This window comes from Nycticebus coucang, chromosome 11 (assembly GCF_027406575.1).
Source record: "Nycticebus coucang isolate mNycCou1 chromosome 11, mNycCou1.pri, whole genome shotgun sequence".
NCBI lineage: Eukaryota > Metazoa > Chordata > Mammalia > Primates > Lorisidae > Nycticebus > Nycticebus coucang.
Window position 1 is genome coordinate 110,197,312 of NC_069790.1, and position 18,491 is coordinate 110,215,802.

General features: G+C 39.2%; 1 protein-coding gene across 6 annotated transcripts in view; it reads left to right on the plus strand.

Annotated features, from left to right (window-relative positions):
* Positions 1 to 18,491, plus strand: part of UBN2 (ubinuclein 2) — a 79,619-nt gene that overhangs the window by 49,060 nt on the left and 12,068 nt on the right. For 5 of the 6 annotated variants that reach the window (XM_053554000.1, XM_053554003.1, XM_053554001.1 and 2 more), the window contains 5 exons: positions 1,578 to 1,620; positions 4,460 to 4,510; positions 6,061 to 7,611; positions 15,652 to 15,883; positions 16,609 to 16,698. In XM_053554000.1, coding sequence (XP_053409975.1) covers positions 1,578 to 1,620; positions 4,460 to 4,510; positions 6,061 to 7,611; positions 15,652 to 15,883; positions 16,609 to 16,698 — 1,967 coding nt within the window. The remainder of the gene's footprint in view (positions 1 to 1,577; positions 1,621 to 4,459; positions 4,511 to 6,060; positions 7,612 to 15,651; positions 15,884 to 16,608; positions 16,699 to 18,491) is intronic. The other variant, XM_053554002.1, reaches the window with a different exon arrangement.

Sequence of the window (18,491 nt, forward strand, 5' to 3'; positions counted from 1 at the left end):
CTGTGAGCTGTGTGAAGCCATGGCACTCTACCGAGGGCCATAAAGTAAAACTCTGTCTCTACAAAAAAAAAAAAAAAAAACTTTGAAAATTACTTCTGCTTCATTATTACTTAATGAAGTCATAATTTTATAGTTCTAATCAAGATAGTTGTTAATTTAATTAGTGGCATTTTAACCTAGTGAAATAGGAATATTCTCACAGGTGAGGTATTTTAGATGGTTGATTATTTAACAAACAGTTGAGTACTTTTACTATATACGACTCAAAAGATTGTTTTTTAATCTTCAAACCTTTTCACACTGCTTTCTAAGAGGTGTAAGGTTCCATAGTAATTTTTCTTACAATTTTTCTCCCATTTTTTTTATTTTTGTTTTTACATTTAAAAGTTTTTTTCTTCCCTAACAGCAGTTAGAGCTTCTATTCAGAGAGGAGGATTGATACAGGATTCTACCACTCAGGGCTAGACAGAGAGCCCCCACATTCTCTAGGCCCAGGGGCGCTCAGAGACCAGACCCCCATTTCCAGGCACAAGCAGACTGCCTTTTTCAGGACACACCCTCTGGGCTCTGACAAGATCATGAACAAAGCAGCCTGTGATGGTTTTTTGGTGGTTCCACCTTGGGTAGGAGCACACACCCTAATCCCTTCTCAGGGACAAAGACTGTAAAGGACCAACTGCCAGCCACGTGTAATCCTCTAGACCTAAGACCCCTAGATAAAAGAGCCCACGTGGAGACTCCCAAGGGAGTTCTGCAGTTCTTTCCCCCTTCCAGAAACTCTGGTGCTTTTTATTTCTTCTGTATTCCTTTCTAACTTCTAATAAAAATCCTATCTTACCACTAAAAAAAAGTTTTTCTTGTCTTGGTACCTGTACCACACTGGTTACAGCGCCAGCCACATACACCGAGGCTGGCGGGTTCAAACCCAGCCTGGGCCAGCTAAGAAACAGTGACAACTGCAACAGAAAAATAGCCGGGCGTTGTGGCAGGCACCTGTAGTCCCAGCTACTTGGGAGGCTGAGGCAAGAGAATTGCTTAAGCTCAAGAGTTTGAGGATGCTATTAGCTATGATGCCACAGCACTCTACCCAGGGCAACATACTGAGATTCTGTCTCAAAAAAAAAAAAAGTTTTTTCTTTTTAGTTAAATCTCATTCACAACTTCTTAATATGGTTTAATTTGAACTTGAAGTTCCTTGAAGCTCTGTTTTCCTACAAATAATTGTCAGCAGTTCTTACCAGTTTTTTGAAGTGACTCTCCTTAGACAGCTTTGTTAGTCTGTTTTGAATTACTTTATATTTTATGTATTCATATTTAAGTTTTAAAAAATGTTATCTACATTTTATATTTTACAATTATTTAGTTTTTCTTTCTATTAATCCAAAGTGGGGAAAATGGTGCTGTATATTCACATTTAAACTGAGCAGTTTTATATAGTTTCTCTCTTAAAAGAGCTTTCCAAATAGCAGAAGGAATTGTTTACTCACATAATTAAAAGTCTGTATGTTATTAATGTAATTTTCCAGTAGGTGAAATACTGTTGCTGAAATGATCGTCTTTATAATGTTTTATCTTAGGGCAAAGAAAAAGGTGATTCCTGCACCTAAACCCAAACTAAAAGTAAGTATTGAGCCAAATCTTTAATTATTAATAATTGCTGAATGTTGAAATGTATTCTTAAGATGAAGAGGATATATGATATTCAGCAAAGATCAATAGGTACTATAAAATGAATGTTTTCACCTTTGTAGTAATCCCAGGACCTTTATATTTGGAAGAATAAATGACTGTAGTGGAAAATCTGCATACCTTAATTAAACCGTAAAGCTTAACTTGGTTCTACTTAGAAATACTGGATAAGATATAACAAATATCCTTTACAAGCATCACAGTTATGCAAGAGGCCAAAAACCAAGAAGGAGCTGACAGTATTACTCCATCACTTAAATTTTGGTTGCCCTTGTGAGCATTTACCACTTTCTATTCATCAACTTGTGATTTCTTTTTTACATTTCTTCTCAGAGCATAACAGATCAGGTTTTCTTGAACTTGTGTAGGTCATAAGTTGTAATGAAGCCTGCATAAAAGTACCCACTAGCAGAAAGATTAAAAAAAATGCCTATCCTGCCCTGAATTCTGGATTGGAAGAAGAAATTCTTTCCTGAAAAAATTCCCTTTTAAATTAAAAGTTCAATTTATACTGCCTATATGATCTGGGAAAACCCCAAGCTGAGACAGTAACGTCAAGTTATTGAGCTGGTAATAACCCAGGGCAAATGGCAAAAGCAAATTCTCCCAGGTATAGTGTGCCCTCTTCCTAGGCATCAAAGACTTGGCTATCTGTAAACTGTGATGGTCCTGAGCTTATAGTCTGGAACACAGAGCACGTGAGGGAAGAAGTTACTATGAGTGAGTGTCAGTAGAAACCTGAACAGTAGAGTTAGGTCCCTAAGAAAGGCAAGTGGTAGATGTATTGGGTTTAGAACATAAAATACTGTAATTTTACTTAAAATTTTTAATTATTTAAAAAGAGGTACGTAAAGGTAATTTTTAAAAATCCTCTAAAAATAGACAAAGTAGATTTGAAAGAAAACCAAGTATAACTTCTAGAGATAAAAATCTATAATTGCTTGAAATTAAAAAGTTTTTTTTTTAACATTTTGCAGTTTATTTTATTTATTTATTTATTATTATTTTTTTTATAGAGACAGAGTCTCACTTTATGGCCCTCAGTAGAGTGCCATGGCCTCACACAGCTCATAGCAACCTCCAACTCCTGGGCTTAAGCGATTCTCTTGCCTCAGCCTCCCGAGTAGCTGGGACTACAGGCTCCTGCCACAACGCCCGGCTATTTTTTGGTTGCAGTTTGGCCGGGGCCGGGCTTGAACCCGCCACCCTCGGTATATGGGGTCGGCGCCTCACCGACTGAGCCACAGGCGCCGCCCTTGAAATTAAAATTTTAATGAAAGTCCACACCCTTCAGGTTTTAGACTTTTCTCCATAGCCTTCATCTCTTTGCATACTTGACTTACTTTGCTTGTGAAGTTATGGCCAAGTCAATATCATTTCCTCTGTGGCTTCAGAACTTTGGGTATTAGAGCCTCTTTACATACAGAGTAAATGGTTCTTAGTACCTACTTTGTCTTCTAATCCAAATAATAACCAATCTTTCATTAAATCCGTTGAGTTCAGACTTTTTTTGACACTTAACTTGATTTTCATTAGACTATTAAACTCTTAATACCCCTCATACAGGATTGGTTAGATTTTGGTACATCGGTTCAAACATAAGATTAATAGAATAATTTGGTAGGAAATGTATCAGAATTTTAATGAATGTGTTAGGATGATATGGAGAAATCATCAGTTGTTTTTTTTTTTTTCTAAGAGACAGAGTCTCGCTTTGTTGCCTTCAGTAGAGTGCTATGGCATCACAGCTCACAGCAACCTCCAGCTCTTGAGCTTAGGCGATTCTCTTGCCTTAGCCTCCTGAGTAGCTGGGACTACAGGCGCCTGCCACAACACCCAGCTATTTCATTTTATTTTATTTTTGTTGTTGCAGTTTGGCTGGGGCCAGGTTTGAACCCACCACCCTCCATATATGGGGCTGGCGCCCTACTCACTGAGCCACAGGCACTGCCCTATCAGGTTTTTTTGTTGTTTGCTTGTTTCTCTGTGATTAAACTTTTTTCTTTTCCAAAAATGGAAAAGCTTTATTGCTGATATAGTTTTTTTCTTACCCTTACACTTCCATCCTTTTTTTAGTTATAAAGGTAATATAAGGAAATGCCTACAGTAGAATATACAAATAATACAGAAACATCAGGAGAAAAGTAAAAGTACCTGGAAATTTCTCATTAGGAAATAAAAAAAGAAAAGCTCTGAACTTTCTGGTGCACATCTTCCTTCCCTTCTCTGGATCTCTGTTTCTCTGTCCTTTCCATCCATCCATCCATCCATGCATCCATGCAACCAACCATTCATTTATTGAATTGACATTCTATATAAATGACAACCTGCTTTTTCACTCAGTTGTATATCATGAACAGTCTTAAATCTGTACAATATTCTGTTAAGTGTATTTAGTGTTATTTTTATAAAGAAAAATTAGTTATTTAAAGCAGCAGTGTTCTACTGATAATATTACCAATATTATTCTTATACATTTCCCCACCCTCACTTCTGTAATTTTTATAATAATGATGGAGTTTTCACTGATTGTATATATGTAATTATATGGCATGTCAAAGCAAACATATGTCTCATATTAAACTTTTCGTGATGAAATTATCCTTTCATTTTAGTAGACAATTGTGATCTCAATCCAGTTAATATCATGTATTTCTGATAGGCAGTGAGCTTTTTAATCTGGGGTGTTAGAATAAAAGCTTAGAGAATCTGCTAAGGAAGTTAAGAGTGTAACAGCATTCTTAACAGCTTACTTACTGTAATACCTTAGGAGGTGATGATAAAGACCCTTCCTCTTCATTCTTTCCCCAGTATGCTTAAGGTAAGTGCTATGGTTGTATAAACCAATATATAATAAAAACAGACTGGTTTGGGGTTCATGTGTTTGTTTTCAGAAACCAACAGAAGGTGGCACCTGCAGCTCAGTGGGTAGGGCGCTGGCCCCATATACCGAGGGTGGTGGATTGGAACCTGGCCCCAGTCAAACTGCAACGAAAAAAATAGCTGGGCTGGGCAGCACCTGTGGCTCAGGGAGTAGGGCACTAGCCCCATATACCAGAGGTGGTGGGTTCAAGCCCGGCCCTGGCCAAAAACTGCAATAACAACAACAACAACAAAAACAGCTAGGCATTGTGGCAGGCTGTAGTTCCAGCTACTCAGGAAGCTGAGGCAAGAGAATCATCTAAACCTGAGAGTTGGAGGTTGCTGTGGGCGTTGATGCTATGGCACTCTACTGAGGGTGACAACTTTTTATGTAATAGATTTTTTTCTTCTTAATCTTAAAAAAGAAACAGTTGCTTTTTAGTTTTCTTACTTTTTGACTACTATGAACTATTCTGTAATTTTCATCTCTTCTTTTAATTTTAAGACTTTTTTTTACTTAGGTATTTTTTTTTTTGAGACAGAGTCTGTCTCTGTTACCCTGGGTAGAGTGCTGTGGTGTCATGGCTCACAGGAACTTCAAACTCTTGGGTTCAGCAATCAGATCCTCTTGCCTCAGCCTCCCAAGTAGCTGGGACTACATGTACCTGCTACAATATTGGCCCACCTAATTTTTCTAGAGATGAGGGTCTCACTCTTGCTCAGGCTGGTTTCGAACTCCTGAGCTCAGGCAATCCACTTGCCTCAACCTTCCAGAGTGCTGGGGTTATAGGCATGAGCCACCGTGCCTGGCCTGAGAGTTTTCGTTCTTAATAACTTGTTTTCTTAGCTTAGGGCCTTGCTCATAATGAACACTTAGTAAATATATGTTGAATAAATTACAAATGAGTAAGTTATAAATAAATTACAAGTTCACCTAATGAATAGAAAACATAATTTAAGTATGATTGGATTACATCATCTGCCAGTTTGATGTGCCACTTTCTCTACACAACAGGAAAATGCAATGAGAGAGTCAGCATCTTCGCAAACCACAATAGACAAAGCTGGGAGGAGTCTTACATTAAGTCAGAATTTCTCCTGAGTACGAAGAGAATAAAAGGGAATAATGTTTGAATAGAGGGATTTGGACTAGTATCTGAAGATCTGATACAAGTAGTGGAGGGGCTCATTAGTAATGTAACAAGAGTGTGAGTGTTCCTTCCACTTGGTGTTAAGCCCTCTTCTTATACAATTCAACTCTTTGTTCCTTGGGGTAAGGGGAGGAATGTAAAAAAAAACCCTCTTCTCGACCGTGATACAGCATGTTTGCGAAGTGTATAGTCAGGAGCTCTGTTTTGTCAAAAATTATTTTGGTTTTGGCAGTCTCTAAAGATTTCTAGTAGAAAAATAATTTTAATTATCTTGAAAATTGCTTAATTCTTTACAATTAATTTTGTAGTTTTTTATTAGCCATTTCTATTTTTTCCGGTATCATGCTGGTTATTCTAGGAGTGTAGTCCAAAAAAGGACCAAAAAATTCCTGCGTCGTTGGTGGCTTCAGTTGGCGGTCCTCCAACAAGCTCAAACACATCTGCCGTTGCTATAGCCAGCTCCAGCTCTGCACCAGCCCAAGAAACCATTTGCCTCGACGACTCACTAGATGAAGAACTTTCTTTCCATTCACCTTCACTAGATGTTGTTTCTGAAGCTTTAGCTGTTATCAACAATGGGAGCAAGGCCCCTGCAGTTGGCTCAAGGATAAGCATGCCAACTACAAAACCTCGTCCAGGGCTGAGAGAAGAAAAATTAGCAAGTATCATGAGTAAGCTGCCACTGGCTACCCCCAAAAAACTAGATGCTACTCAGACTGCACATTCTTCAAGTCTAATTGCTGGTCACACAGGGCCAGTACCAAAGAAACCCCAGGATTTAGCTCATACTGGCATCTCTTCTGGCCTTATTGCTGGTTCTTCAATTCAGAACCCTAAAGTTTCTTTAGAACCATTACCAGCCAGGCTACTTCAGCAAGGACTACAGAGGTCAAGCCAGATTCACGCTTCTTCCTCTTCACAAACTCACATCTCCTCCTCTTCCCAAGCCCAAATTGCTGCCTCCTCTCACACTCTGGGAACATCCGAGGCCCAAGATGTTTCTTCATTAACACCAGTAACAAAGGTGCACCAGCATTCGGCTGTCCAACAGAACTATGTGTCTCCATTACAAGCAACGATTAGTAAATCACAGACCAACCCAGTGGTGAAATTAAGTAATAATCCCCAACTTTCCTGTTCATCCCCACTTATTAAGACTTCAGATAAGCCACTTATGTACCGCCTTCCATTATCAACCCCCTCACCTGGAAATGGTTCTCCAGGGTCCCACTCCCTGGTTTCTAGGACAGCACCTAGCACCACTACCTCCAGTAACTATTTAGCCAAGGCTATGGTGTCACAAATCTCCACGCAGGGTTTCAAATCTCCCTTCACAATGGCCGCATCCCCCAAACTTGCCGCATCTCCTAAACCTGCCACATCCCCTAAACCCTTGCCCTCACCTAAGCCTTCTTCCTCACCCAAGCCCTCTCTGTCAGCTAAGCCTTCAGTATCAACTAAACTTATTTCTAAATCCAACCCAACTCCCAAGCCTACTGTAGCCCCAAGTTCTTCCAGTACAAATGCACTAGTAGCCCAGAGTAGCCACTCTAGTAGTAACAACCTAGTCCATAAACAGCCCAGTGGAATAAACATCAGCAGACAGTCTCCCACCTTGAATTTATTGCCCACTAATCGCACTTCAGGCCTTTCATCTACAAAAAACCTTCAGGCCCCTTCAAAGCTAACAAACTCAACATCCACTGGAACTGTTGGCAAGAACAGCTTGAGTGGAATTGCGATGAATGTACCTGCCAGCAGAGGTAGCAACCTTAACTCAAGCGGAACTAGTAGGACTAGTCTGTCCGGGGGAACAGGAAGTGGAACACAGGGTGCTACTAAACCGTTGTCTACTCCACATAGACCATCTTCTGCCTCAGGGTCTTCAGTGGCCACAGCCAGTGCGCAGGTATGTATGTTCTATGTGTTGGTGTGAGATGATGTAAGATTTTATAATCTTTCTTGCGAGTCACTATAATAAGCCTATGATAATATATAATTGGTTATCAAATTGCTTATTATAGCCTATGTCCAAGGCATGTTTTTGATGTTGACATCACAGTGACAGAGGAATATACTTATGGATGAGGTTTATGTTGGGATGAGGATTTTTTTCTCCCAGCAGAGTATCAAATACTTAAAATTTTTAAAACTCCACTCAAATGCATACTTAAAGCTATATCTCTTAATGAAAGTCCAGAACAAAGTAGTAATTTATGAATTTAACATACATTCACTTGTCTCTTCCCTTTTTCTCCTGCCAACTTTCTTTTTTATTTAACTAAATTTATATATTCATGTTTTTTTCTTTAACCATTTTTCTTCTCAAGTAAAATTCTTATTTTGCAGTTATATGTTAATTTTGTAGTTATATATAATTCTCTATGTCAAATTAGGTTTAGTCCTTTTATACCACAGTTTCCTCATTTATGAGTTTTTAATTTAAATTTATCTCTTAGGTGGGTGAGTTACCTCATACCTGTGATCCTAGCGCTCTGAGAGGCTGAGGCGAGAGGATCCCTTGAGGTCAGGAGTTCGAGACCAGCCTGAGCAAAGACAGACCTTGTCTCTATTAAAAAATAGAAAAATTGGCGGCACCTGTGGCTCAGTCAGTAGGGCGCCGGCCCCATATACCAAGGGTAGTGGGTTCAAACCCGGCCCCGGCCAAACTGCAACAAAAAAATAGCCAGATGTTGTGGCAAGTGTCTGTAGTCCCAGCTACTCGGGAGGCTGAGGCAAGAGAATCGCGTAAGCCCAAGAGCTGGAGGTTGCTGTGAGTCGTGTGATGTCATGGCATTCTACCAAGGGCAGTAAAGTGAGACTCTGTTTCTATGAAAAAAAAAAAAGAAGAAGAAAAATTACCTGGGCATGATGGCATGAGGCTGTAGTCCCAGCTGCTTAAGAGGCTGAGGCAGGAAGACTGGTTAAGCCCAGGAGTTGGAGGTGGCGGTGAGCTAGACTGAGGCCATGGCACTCTAACCCAGGTGACAGAGTGAGACTCTGTCCTAAAAAAAAAGTAAGCAAATCAACTTACCTCTGAATTAGCTGAGTGCCTCACTCAAGGAATGTTTTCAAGAATGGTAACATGAATGTTGTTTTGAGCTCATACGTACCTGATAATTTCTTTCTGTGCTGTCATGCCTGAGGAGTTAAGAGTCTTCTTGGGTCACTAACTTTCCTACTCCAAATTTTGTAAATACTGTTTCACTGATCCTTGCTTAGTATTTAATATTATAGAGAAGTCTGAGGCCCTTCTATTTTCTTTTCGCTTTATAAGTAATGCATTTTCTCTGCCTAAATGCTAGTGAGATTTTCTCTTCTTTCTTTGAAATGTAAAGTTCCCTAGGTTATGGCTGGATTTATCTACTTATATAGTTTTTATTAATTGTGTACCTAAAACATAGTAACACCTATCAATCTCAGATCTGGCTTTTTTTTTAGATCAAGAATACGTTATTTGGCGTGGCGCCCATAGCTCAGTGTTTAGGGCGCTGGCCCACATGCACTGGGACTGGCGGGTTCGAACCTGGCCCAGGCCTGCTAAACAACAACAACAAATAGCCAGGTGTTGTGGTGGGTGTCTGTAGTCCCAGCTACTTGGGAAGCTGAGAAAGAATTGCTTAAGCCCAAGAGTTTGAGATTGCTGTGAGCTGTGATACCACAGCACTCTACCCAGGGCAACATAGACTCTATCTCAAAAAAAAAAAAAAAAAATACATTATTCTATCATAAGTCTGGTTATTGTTTCTCATCCAGACTTTGAGGTATTTTGAGAACTCTTTATTATTCATATATTTTGAGAACTCTTTATTATTCATATATTTCATGTCTCTTTCTTCCATATCATCTTTTCCTCTGTTTTTATCTGTCTGCTAATTCTTTGTATTGACACTTCCTTGGATTTGTCCTTCATATTAATGATTTTGCTTCTTTTTTTTTCATCCCCTGAAAGTAATACATGTTGACTATAGGTAAGTTTAGAAAAACAGAGATAAGGCGCCTGTGGCTCAGTGAGTATGGTGCCGGCCCCATATACTGAGGGTGGTGGGTTCAAACCCAGCCCCGGCCAAACTGCAACAACAAAAAAAATAGCCGGGCGTTGTAGCGGGCGCCTGTAGTCCCAGCTACTCGGGAGGCTGAGGCAAGAGAATCATGTAAGCCCAAGAGCTGGAGGTTGCTGTGAACCGTGTGACGCCATGGCACTCTACCGAGGATGGTAAAGTGAGACTCTGTCTCTACAAAAAAAAAAACAGAGATAAAAATCACTTATTATCCAACACTATTTTTACTTTGTAGATACTTACATTTGAGACAGAGTCTCACTTTGTCACCCTTGGTAGAGTGCCATGATATCACAGCTCACAGCAACCTCAAACTCCTGGGCTCTTGCCTCAGCCTTCCGAGCAGCTGGGACTATTGGCACCCTCCACAACGCCTGGCTATTTTTAGAGACAGGGTCTCACTCTTGCTCAGGCAGTGTACCCCCCTCAGCCCCCCCAGAGTGCTGGGATTACAGACATGAGCCACCAGGCCCAGCCTGTAGGCTCTTCAAGAAAGTATGTTTTATATAATACTCTTTTCATAGCCAGCTTTCTGTAAAATACATCATTTTATGATGTACAAATTTGGAGGTTCTTAAATATTCTTTGAAAACATAACTTACTGCTCTATGGAATTCTGTTGTCTGAGGAAGTGTTCTTTGTTCTGCCTTCTGTTTATGTGGAACAGGAACATCTAGTGAAAGAATTTTCCACTGCTGTTTATAGAGGTTTCCTGCTGTTCAGAATAGCCTAAGGGTTGATATTCAGTATACCTTTAACACTCAAATCATCACTCTGCCACTAATTTAGGCTTAGGAATGACCTGAGTTTAGATTTCTAACGTAAAACAAATTTAATTCATTGGTACTTCATTAATCAAAATCTAGAACTAAATGTTTTCTCTATATAATTTTACTTTCATCAGAAATAAGAAAATAAAAAACAAGTTGATATTAAGAATTGTATGTTAAAATTTAAGTTATGTGTAAGGTCTGAGAGTTTATCCACATTATATTATCTTTATTGAAAAGTCGATTCTTTTTAAAATCAGTCTTTAATTTGGTAAGTGAAAAGATTATAACAAATCTTCCTTCCTAGTGTTAACTACTTTTAACTCTTAGATTTTCCTTCTCTGTATTTTAAAATAAGAAGTAATAAATGAAAACTCTAAATTTTATCAGTTTTGGGGGGGTTTCCTTAGCATTAAAAATTGCTTTTTATTTTTACTTGCTTGGTTTACTTTGAACTTAAGGTTAAGTCTTTCTTCATCCTTGTCATCTCCAGGATCTGTCAGTTCTATTTTGTTCCCCCAAAACCTTCCTGTATTTGATCATTTATCCCCAAAAGAACCTGTATACTAACTAACAAATAATTGGTTTGTCAGCATGAAAACTACTTGGCAAAATCTGTATATCTAAAAAGTAACTGCTCCTTCCTAGTTTTCTTCCTGTCCTGCTGGCTTTATGATTTGTAGACTCACGTCTTCCTGCCTTTATATCTGATCTGGTTTTTTTCCCCTGTCTTATTGATTTGATGGAAGAAAAGGTTAATAATTGAATAAGATGGTTTCTACACTTTGGTGAACCTAAAGTTCTTTTTATTTGAACATAGCATCTCACTGAAGTCCTATCAGCTATCTTGTGGCTTCTAGATCCCATCTATAGCTCTTCACAGATTTGCTATCTATGCTTGCAAAGCATTAACCTATTCTGAAAGGTATCAACAACTATCTACTCATTTGCAGAATAAAAATGATAGGTCCTTTAACAAAAGGCAGAAGGTAAAATCTTTTTACATTTGGATTATTAGCTCTACCTGCTTCTATTTAATGACTTTCCACCCAGGGATTTCCTCTTCTTTCTTGCCCTTTCCTGTCTTTGCCACTTTTTAATTCCAAAAACCAACTGTTCATTAAGCAGATGTTTATTAAGTGTTTACTGTGTGCCAGGCACTCTTCTAGGTGCTGGGGAAATAGTGGAGAATAGCATACTCAATATCTGCTCTCCTGGAGCAGGTATTCCAAAATGCAAAATGTTTTAAATGTGGTTAACTGCTATTAAAAAATAAAACAGGATAATATGAAGAGTTGATTGCTGCCGACATAGATAAAGGAGTCAGGAAAGACCTCTTTGAGGAGTTAGCATTTGAGCTGAGAATTGAATAAATAGAAGCTATGTGGAAAGAAGGGGTATAAAAAACAGTCCAGGCCATGGGAAACAGTAGTATGATGGCTCTGAGCAGGGAAGGGAGCCTGGATGGCTGGACTGTGGGAGAGACGGGTAGGGGATGAGGTCAGAGAGAGACCAGAACCACACCTTGGAGGACCTTGTGGGCCACACTGAGGCCCTTAGATTTTATCCTGTGTACAGTGGAAAGCTATTAGAGATTCTTAAACAGGGGAGTGGTATGGTATGATGTACATTTCAAAAGAATACTGTGGGTGGTGTGGAGAATGGGGGCAAATGCACTCACCAAAATAGAACATGCATTTTACCAAAGGATTTAATGCCCACTATGAGAAGAGCAAATTTTCCTTTCATATTTTCCCCTGGGGATGAAATATAGAGGTCATAGAAAGTGTTTTTGATAATTGGGGCTTTTTTTGAACTATCTACCTCCTTCATGCTGACAGCTTCTTCTGTATGCTCCCACGTGATATCAACAGAACACCCCACTTCTGACAAGTCTCCATCTTTTAGGGTAGAGAAATTTACCCTAAAATTATCACATATAGATTATCTGATGTTTGAATTGGATTTATAAACAAAGTGGATATGGAAGTTCTTTGAAAGTATAAAAAGCTAGACGGTTGTGGCGGAATTTTATTTTTTTATTGCTAGTACTCAAGTTATTTAATTTTGTAAAATGCCTTAATTTAACATTTTTCGTCTATTTTAATGCTTCAATTAGACTCCTCTAGAAAAGCTTTAAAGTTCTCTTTATGGGGGTGGCACCTGTGGCTCAGTGACTAGGGCGCCATCCCCGTATACCAAGGGTGGCGGGTTCAAGCCCAGCCCTGGCCAAACTGCAACAAAAAAATAGCCCAGTATTGTGGTGGGCACCTATAGTCCCAGCTACTCGGGAGGCTGAGGCAAGAGAATCACCTAAGCTCAAGAGCTAAAGGTTGCTGTGAGCTGTGTCAGCACAGCACTCTACTGAGGGTGACAAAGTGAGACTCTGTCTCAAAAAAAAAAAAAATATGTAAAGTTCTCTTTAGGGGCAGTATTTTTTCCGCAGGGACTCCATTTGGGGCATATAGTCTTGGGGAGTCCTTATCATCCTACATCTGTAATAGAATTAGAATTAAAAAGGAGAAACAACTCTTGTTAACTTTTAAATTGACAGGATTCTTTCTCTCCTAGTTGCTTGAAGACATTATTTCTAATTTGGTAACTTTTTCCTTAATGCATCCACTTTGTATATCATGATTGGTATAGTAGAGGAAGGAACTGTCAAGTAAGAAAAGCTGTTAAGACCAAGCATGAAGTGGTGAAGATTTGTACTTAAGTGTAAGAAGAAGTTTTGGTAAAAGAATGGATTTTTTGACTGTGAGCTCATCTGGACCTTCATTTTATGATATCTGAAAACTAAGGTTTCAAGCCCAAGTGGCTGGAAAGAGGGAGGCGCTTCATGATAGCAGTTAGTAGAACGTGGGGGAGGTGCGCAGAGAAGATGGTTTCAATTTTGGATATATTAGGTTGGTGAATGTTACATTTCCAACAAGAATTATTCAGTGAATTTTTGGATAGACAGAATGGAGATTGAAATCAGAGGCTAGACTATGTATATAAACTTCAGTGATAACAGGTAAAGGAGATAAAGGAAGGGGAGGCAGTTTGAGAGGGAGTGGAAGAACCAGAATAGAGATCTTCTTGAGGATTTTTTTTTTAGTAGTGACATGCACCCTAAAGTGTACAAATATATGTAATGCAGCATCTGTGTATGGGAAAACTTTTCTTATACATTAAGAAATAATCATCTCTTTGCTGGTCATGTTTATTAGTAGAAGTAGCACACGAAACTGACAAGAGTTACCACTTACTATTGACATAAAAATATTCAGAGAATTCAGTTTTCCTTAGCAAATTTAAAACTGTAAATTTTTTATTTTATTTGTCTGTTTTTCTTTTTTTTTTTTTACAGTTTTTGGCCAGGGCTGGGTTTGAACCCACCACCTCCAGCATATGGGGCCGGCGCCCTACTCCTTTGAGCCACAGGTGCTGCCCCCCCCCCTTTTTTTTTTTGAGACAGTGTCTCACTATGTCGCCCTTGGTGGAGTGCTGTGGCATCACAGCTCACAGCAACCTCAAACTCTTGGGCTTAAGCAATTCTCTTGCCTCAGCCTCCCAAGTAGCTGGGACAACAGGCGCCCACCACAGTACCCAGCTATTTTTTGTTGTTGCAATTGTCGTTGTTTAGCTGGCCCCAGGTGGCCCTGTCAGCCTTGGTGTATGTGGCCAGCGCTGTAACCACTGTGGTACAGGAGCCAATCCAGAACTATAAAATTTTTGACAAAGGAAATTTGGGTTAGGTAAAGAAAGGCTGCAAAAGGAAACTCACAGTGGCAGAAACTGTAACATGATATCTGATACTGAGAAAATTTAATTGTATCAGATCTTTGTTGATAGTAGCACAGTGTTTATGGTGCCAGCCACATATACACTGAGGCTGTTGGGTTCAAACCCGGCCGGGCCAGGTAAAAAGAACAGTGACAACTGCAACAAAAAATAGCTGGACGTTGTGGCAGGCACCTGTAGTTCCAGCTACTTGGGAGGCTGAGGCAAGAGAATTGCTTAAGCCCTTAAAAAAAAAAAAAAAAAAGAAGAATTGCTTAAGCCCAAGAGTTTGAGGTTGCTGTGAGCTGTGATGCCATGTACTCTACCAAGGGTGACGTAGTGAGACTCTGTCTCAGAAAAAAAAGAGAGAGAGAGAAAAGGAAAAAGTCAAAATGTGAAAAAACAATGTAATTATTGTATAGAAAATGGTTCGAAGAATTAAAGTGGTCTAAGGAGTATATTTAATTTCCCAATAAAAGGTCATCAGTGCTAGCATATTTTTCATTTAAGTGTTTTTATTCCTAAACATGGCATCAAAGCCCAGGTAGGGAAATGTGCAAATATTTCCTGATTAGATAGGAAGTCTAATTTCAGAAAAGTAATTAATGGAAACCGGCTTTCTGAAGTTGAGAGAAACTAGAAGTATGGATAGTGGAAAGTGTTATTCAGTATGTTTGCTATTAAAAGGAAGACAAATAAATTGTTGCTAGGAGTTGGGAAAGAAACAGAATAACAAGGTTGTTGTAAAAAGGAGTCTGTATCTGAGAAGGCAGAGGAAACAGAAAAAAATTGCTAGATGTTTATATCAGAAAGTTCCACAAGGTGTGGGATTCATGGTGTCTGTCGGTCAGCTGGTTAGGTTTGGAGAAGGCCAGGACAGTTGATGAGGAAGAACACCCAGCATGGCCTCACCTCTTGAAGGCGGTGTAATGGGAGTAAAGGAGACAGAGGTAGGAGGAAGACCAGTAGTCTAAAGCAGCAACTGCAGGACTGTGCCAGGAAAAGCTTATAGGATAAATAGAAAGTGAGCATTTTCAAAGACCCAATTGAAATTACATGCTGCTATTTACTTGTAGTTCAGATCTATGGGCTAGAAGCAAAATTGAAGAGGTGGGAATTTAAGGTTATGTATTAGTGGAATCAGAGAGTGAATGCTTGTTAATACACGCACCATTAAAATGACAGTCACGGAGTCAACAGAGGTAATGACAAGCCTGTCTCACAAAGTTTCTATTAGAGCAGATGTAAGACACAGTCTTGTGTCTGTGAAGATACATAGTATTATATAAAATAAATCAATTTAGGTGAAATACTTTATTACTTATGTATTTTTGACCCCTGGTTTCTGCACAGTCCACAGCAGGAGCATCATTATTGGCTAATGCCTCACCTCTGACTCTCATGACATCACCTTTGTCTGTAACAAATCAAAATGTGACTCCTTTTGGGATGCTGGGTGGCCTTGTTCCAGTGACCATGCCCTTCCAGTTTCCCTTGGAGCTACTTGGCTTTGGAACAGACACTGCTGGAGTGACAACCACCTCGGGATCTACCTCAGCTGCTTTCCACCACAGCCTAACTCAGAGTAAGTGGGGCTTTTTATTTAGTTGCCTGTCTACTTGACAGAGCAGGAGATGTCTCGAATTTATTCTGATTGAAAATAGTCTAACTGGAGTTAATAAAGATTATAGGGTTTTTAAAAAAAGAAATAGTTTATTTCATCTGTACATAAATAGTCAAATTATTGGACCCTGGGTTTTTTATTTTTGTTTTCAAGATGGAGTCTTGCTCTGTTGCCCTAGGTAGAATGAAGTGGCATCATCATAGATCACAGCAACCTCAAACTCCTGAGCTCAAGCCATTCTGTTCAAACTCCCAATTAGCTGGAACTACAGGCATGCCCTACCAGCTCATTTTTCTGTTTTTGCTTGCTTTTGTTCAGGCTGGTCTTGAACTCCTGCCCTCAAGCAATCCTCTCACCTGGGCCTCCCAAAGTACTAGGATTACTGGCATGGGCCACCATGCTCAACCCACTCTGGGGTTTTATTTGCAGTTTTAAAATAAGTCATCTATATACCACATTTCTATTTTAATGAAATTTAAAAGAAGAAGTCAAATTCGTAGGGTTATTTGTATACGCACATAAATTAATACATGTACTTTTTTTTTAATTTGTGACTTTAGTTTTAGAAGAACTTTTAAGTCAGGTCTGTGCCTACATTAGATAAATCAAATTATTTTCAATTTTAATCTAAGAGAGCTCAAATCTTGACTTAAATAAGATGACTAACAAATCTGTTTTCCTCTCAGATTTACTAAAGGGTTTACAGCCAGGAGCTCAGCATGCAGCAACACTTTCCCACTCACCTCTGCCTGCACACTTACAGCAAACATTTAATGGTAAGAAAACCATCCATTTCTTCATCTCTTTATTATTTGTATAGGTTTATAGATGCAGATTATGCTTTTCTGGAATTGTTGTGATTGGAATGACAAAGGTTGGAAAAAGCAAATTTTTATATGACTGAATCTGCATTGGGAACAAATTCCTTTTAAGAGAAAGGAAATAGCTAAATGTTGTGACATAGGAACAGAACCTTTTTGAAAGTGATTATTATATAGGAATGATGAATAAAAGAGGATTCATAAGGCAGTTAACAAAAGTTATGTACAATAGTTACATTAAAAGCTTACTAAATGCTAGATGGTCTTGCAGCTGCTTGCATGAATTAGTTAACTTAATCCTTACAATAAGCCTGTGAGTGATAGATGAAGATCCCCATTTTAAAGACATGAAATGAATCAGAGAGGTAAATAACTTGCCTAAGGTAGTATGCAAGTAAGTGCTGGATCTGCTAGATAAACCCAGGAAGCCTGGCTTCATGGACTGTATTCTTAACCGTTAAATTTCTCTGCACCTTAGCAGTAATTAGATTGAAATGAGCCAAACTGTATGCCTTATGTGTTTACAGCCCATCTGGATCACTCTCAAATATGACATTAGACCGTGGGCTTGTACATAACATATTGGCATCCAGCTTCTTATTCTCCCCAGCGGTTGACCTTTATGGACTACTGAGACCATTCTGAAGCCCATTTTTCAGGATCTGTTGAATAGAAATAACTGCTTAGCTGCACTTGTAACTTTGGAAGTTCATTGGGGCCTCACTGGGGTCTTTTTTTTTTTTTTTTGTACACTACATGAAAAATGATCTTGAAACCAGTTTACCACTGACCACAAGACAGAAATGGGAGCTGTGTAGCAATTTTGAGGCAACAGATTGTCATTAATCCTCTAAAAGACCTAAGTGAACCACAGTTGTGTAAAATAGGTAACACAAGTAGGCACAAATGTTAGCAGTGCTGGTCTTCAACTCCTTGACTCAGTTTCAATGCTAAAGGAGAACTGCACTGTGACTAAAGCAGTGTGGACAGCTGCTTGGTATAGTGAATCCAAATGAGGCTCATGTGCTCATGGTGCAGAATGACGTGAATGTGACCACTTACCAGGAATTAGATAAGCAGAATTCTCATAACTCAAAAAGACCCCAGTAGTTGGTTCTTATGTGAATTATCCTACTGTTTGGGTAGCACCACTATCCAGAGGAAAAAAGGAAATATGACTGTCAAATATTTTCCTAATTGAAGCTTAAAAATTTAAGATTTTATTAAAAAACTTCTTTTTTTTTTGGCTGGGGCTGGGTTTGAACCCGCCACCTCCAGCATATGGGACCGGCGCCCTACTCCTTGAGCCACAGGCGCCGCCCCTGTTTTTTTTTTTTTTTGAGACAGTCTCACTTTGTCACCCTCAGTAGAGTGCCATGGCATCATAGCTCACTGCAACCTCAAACTCTTGGGCTTAAGTGATCCTCTTGACTCAACCTCCCAAGTAGCTGGGACTACAGGCACCCACCTCAGCACCCACCCACTCTGGCTCAGGCTGATCTTGAACCCATGAGCTCAGGGCAGTTCACCTGCCTCAGATGCTAGGATTACAGGCATGAGCCACCATGCCCGGCCTATTAAAATATTTTAAAGTGTAAGTCACTAAACCTGAGAACAAGTTTTGGACTTTTTCATTCCAGAACTGCCAGTTTGATCAAGCTTCTTATTTGACAATCACTTCTCTAGCTTATAAACTAGGGACAAAGTTTTTAATAGATTCTTATGAGAATTGAATAAAATAAATTGAA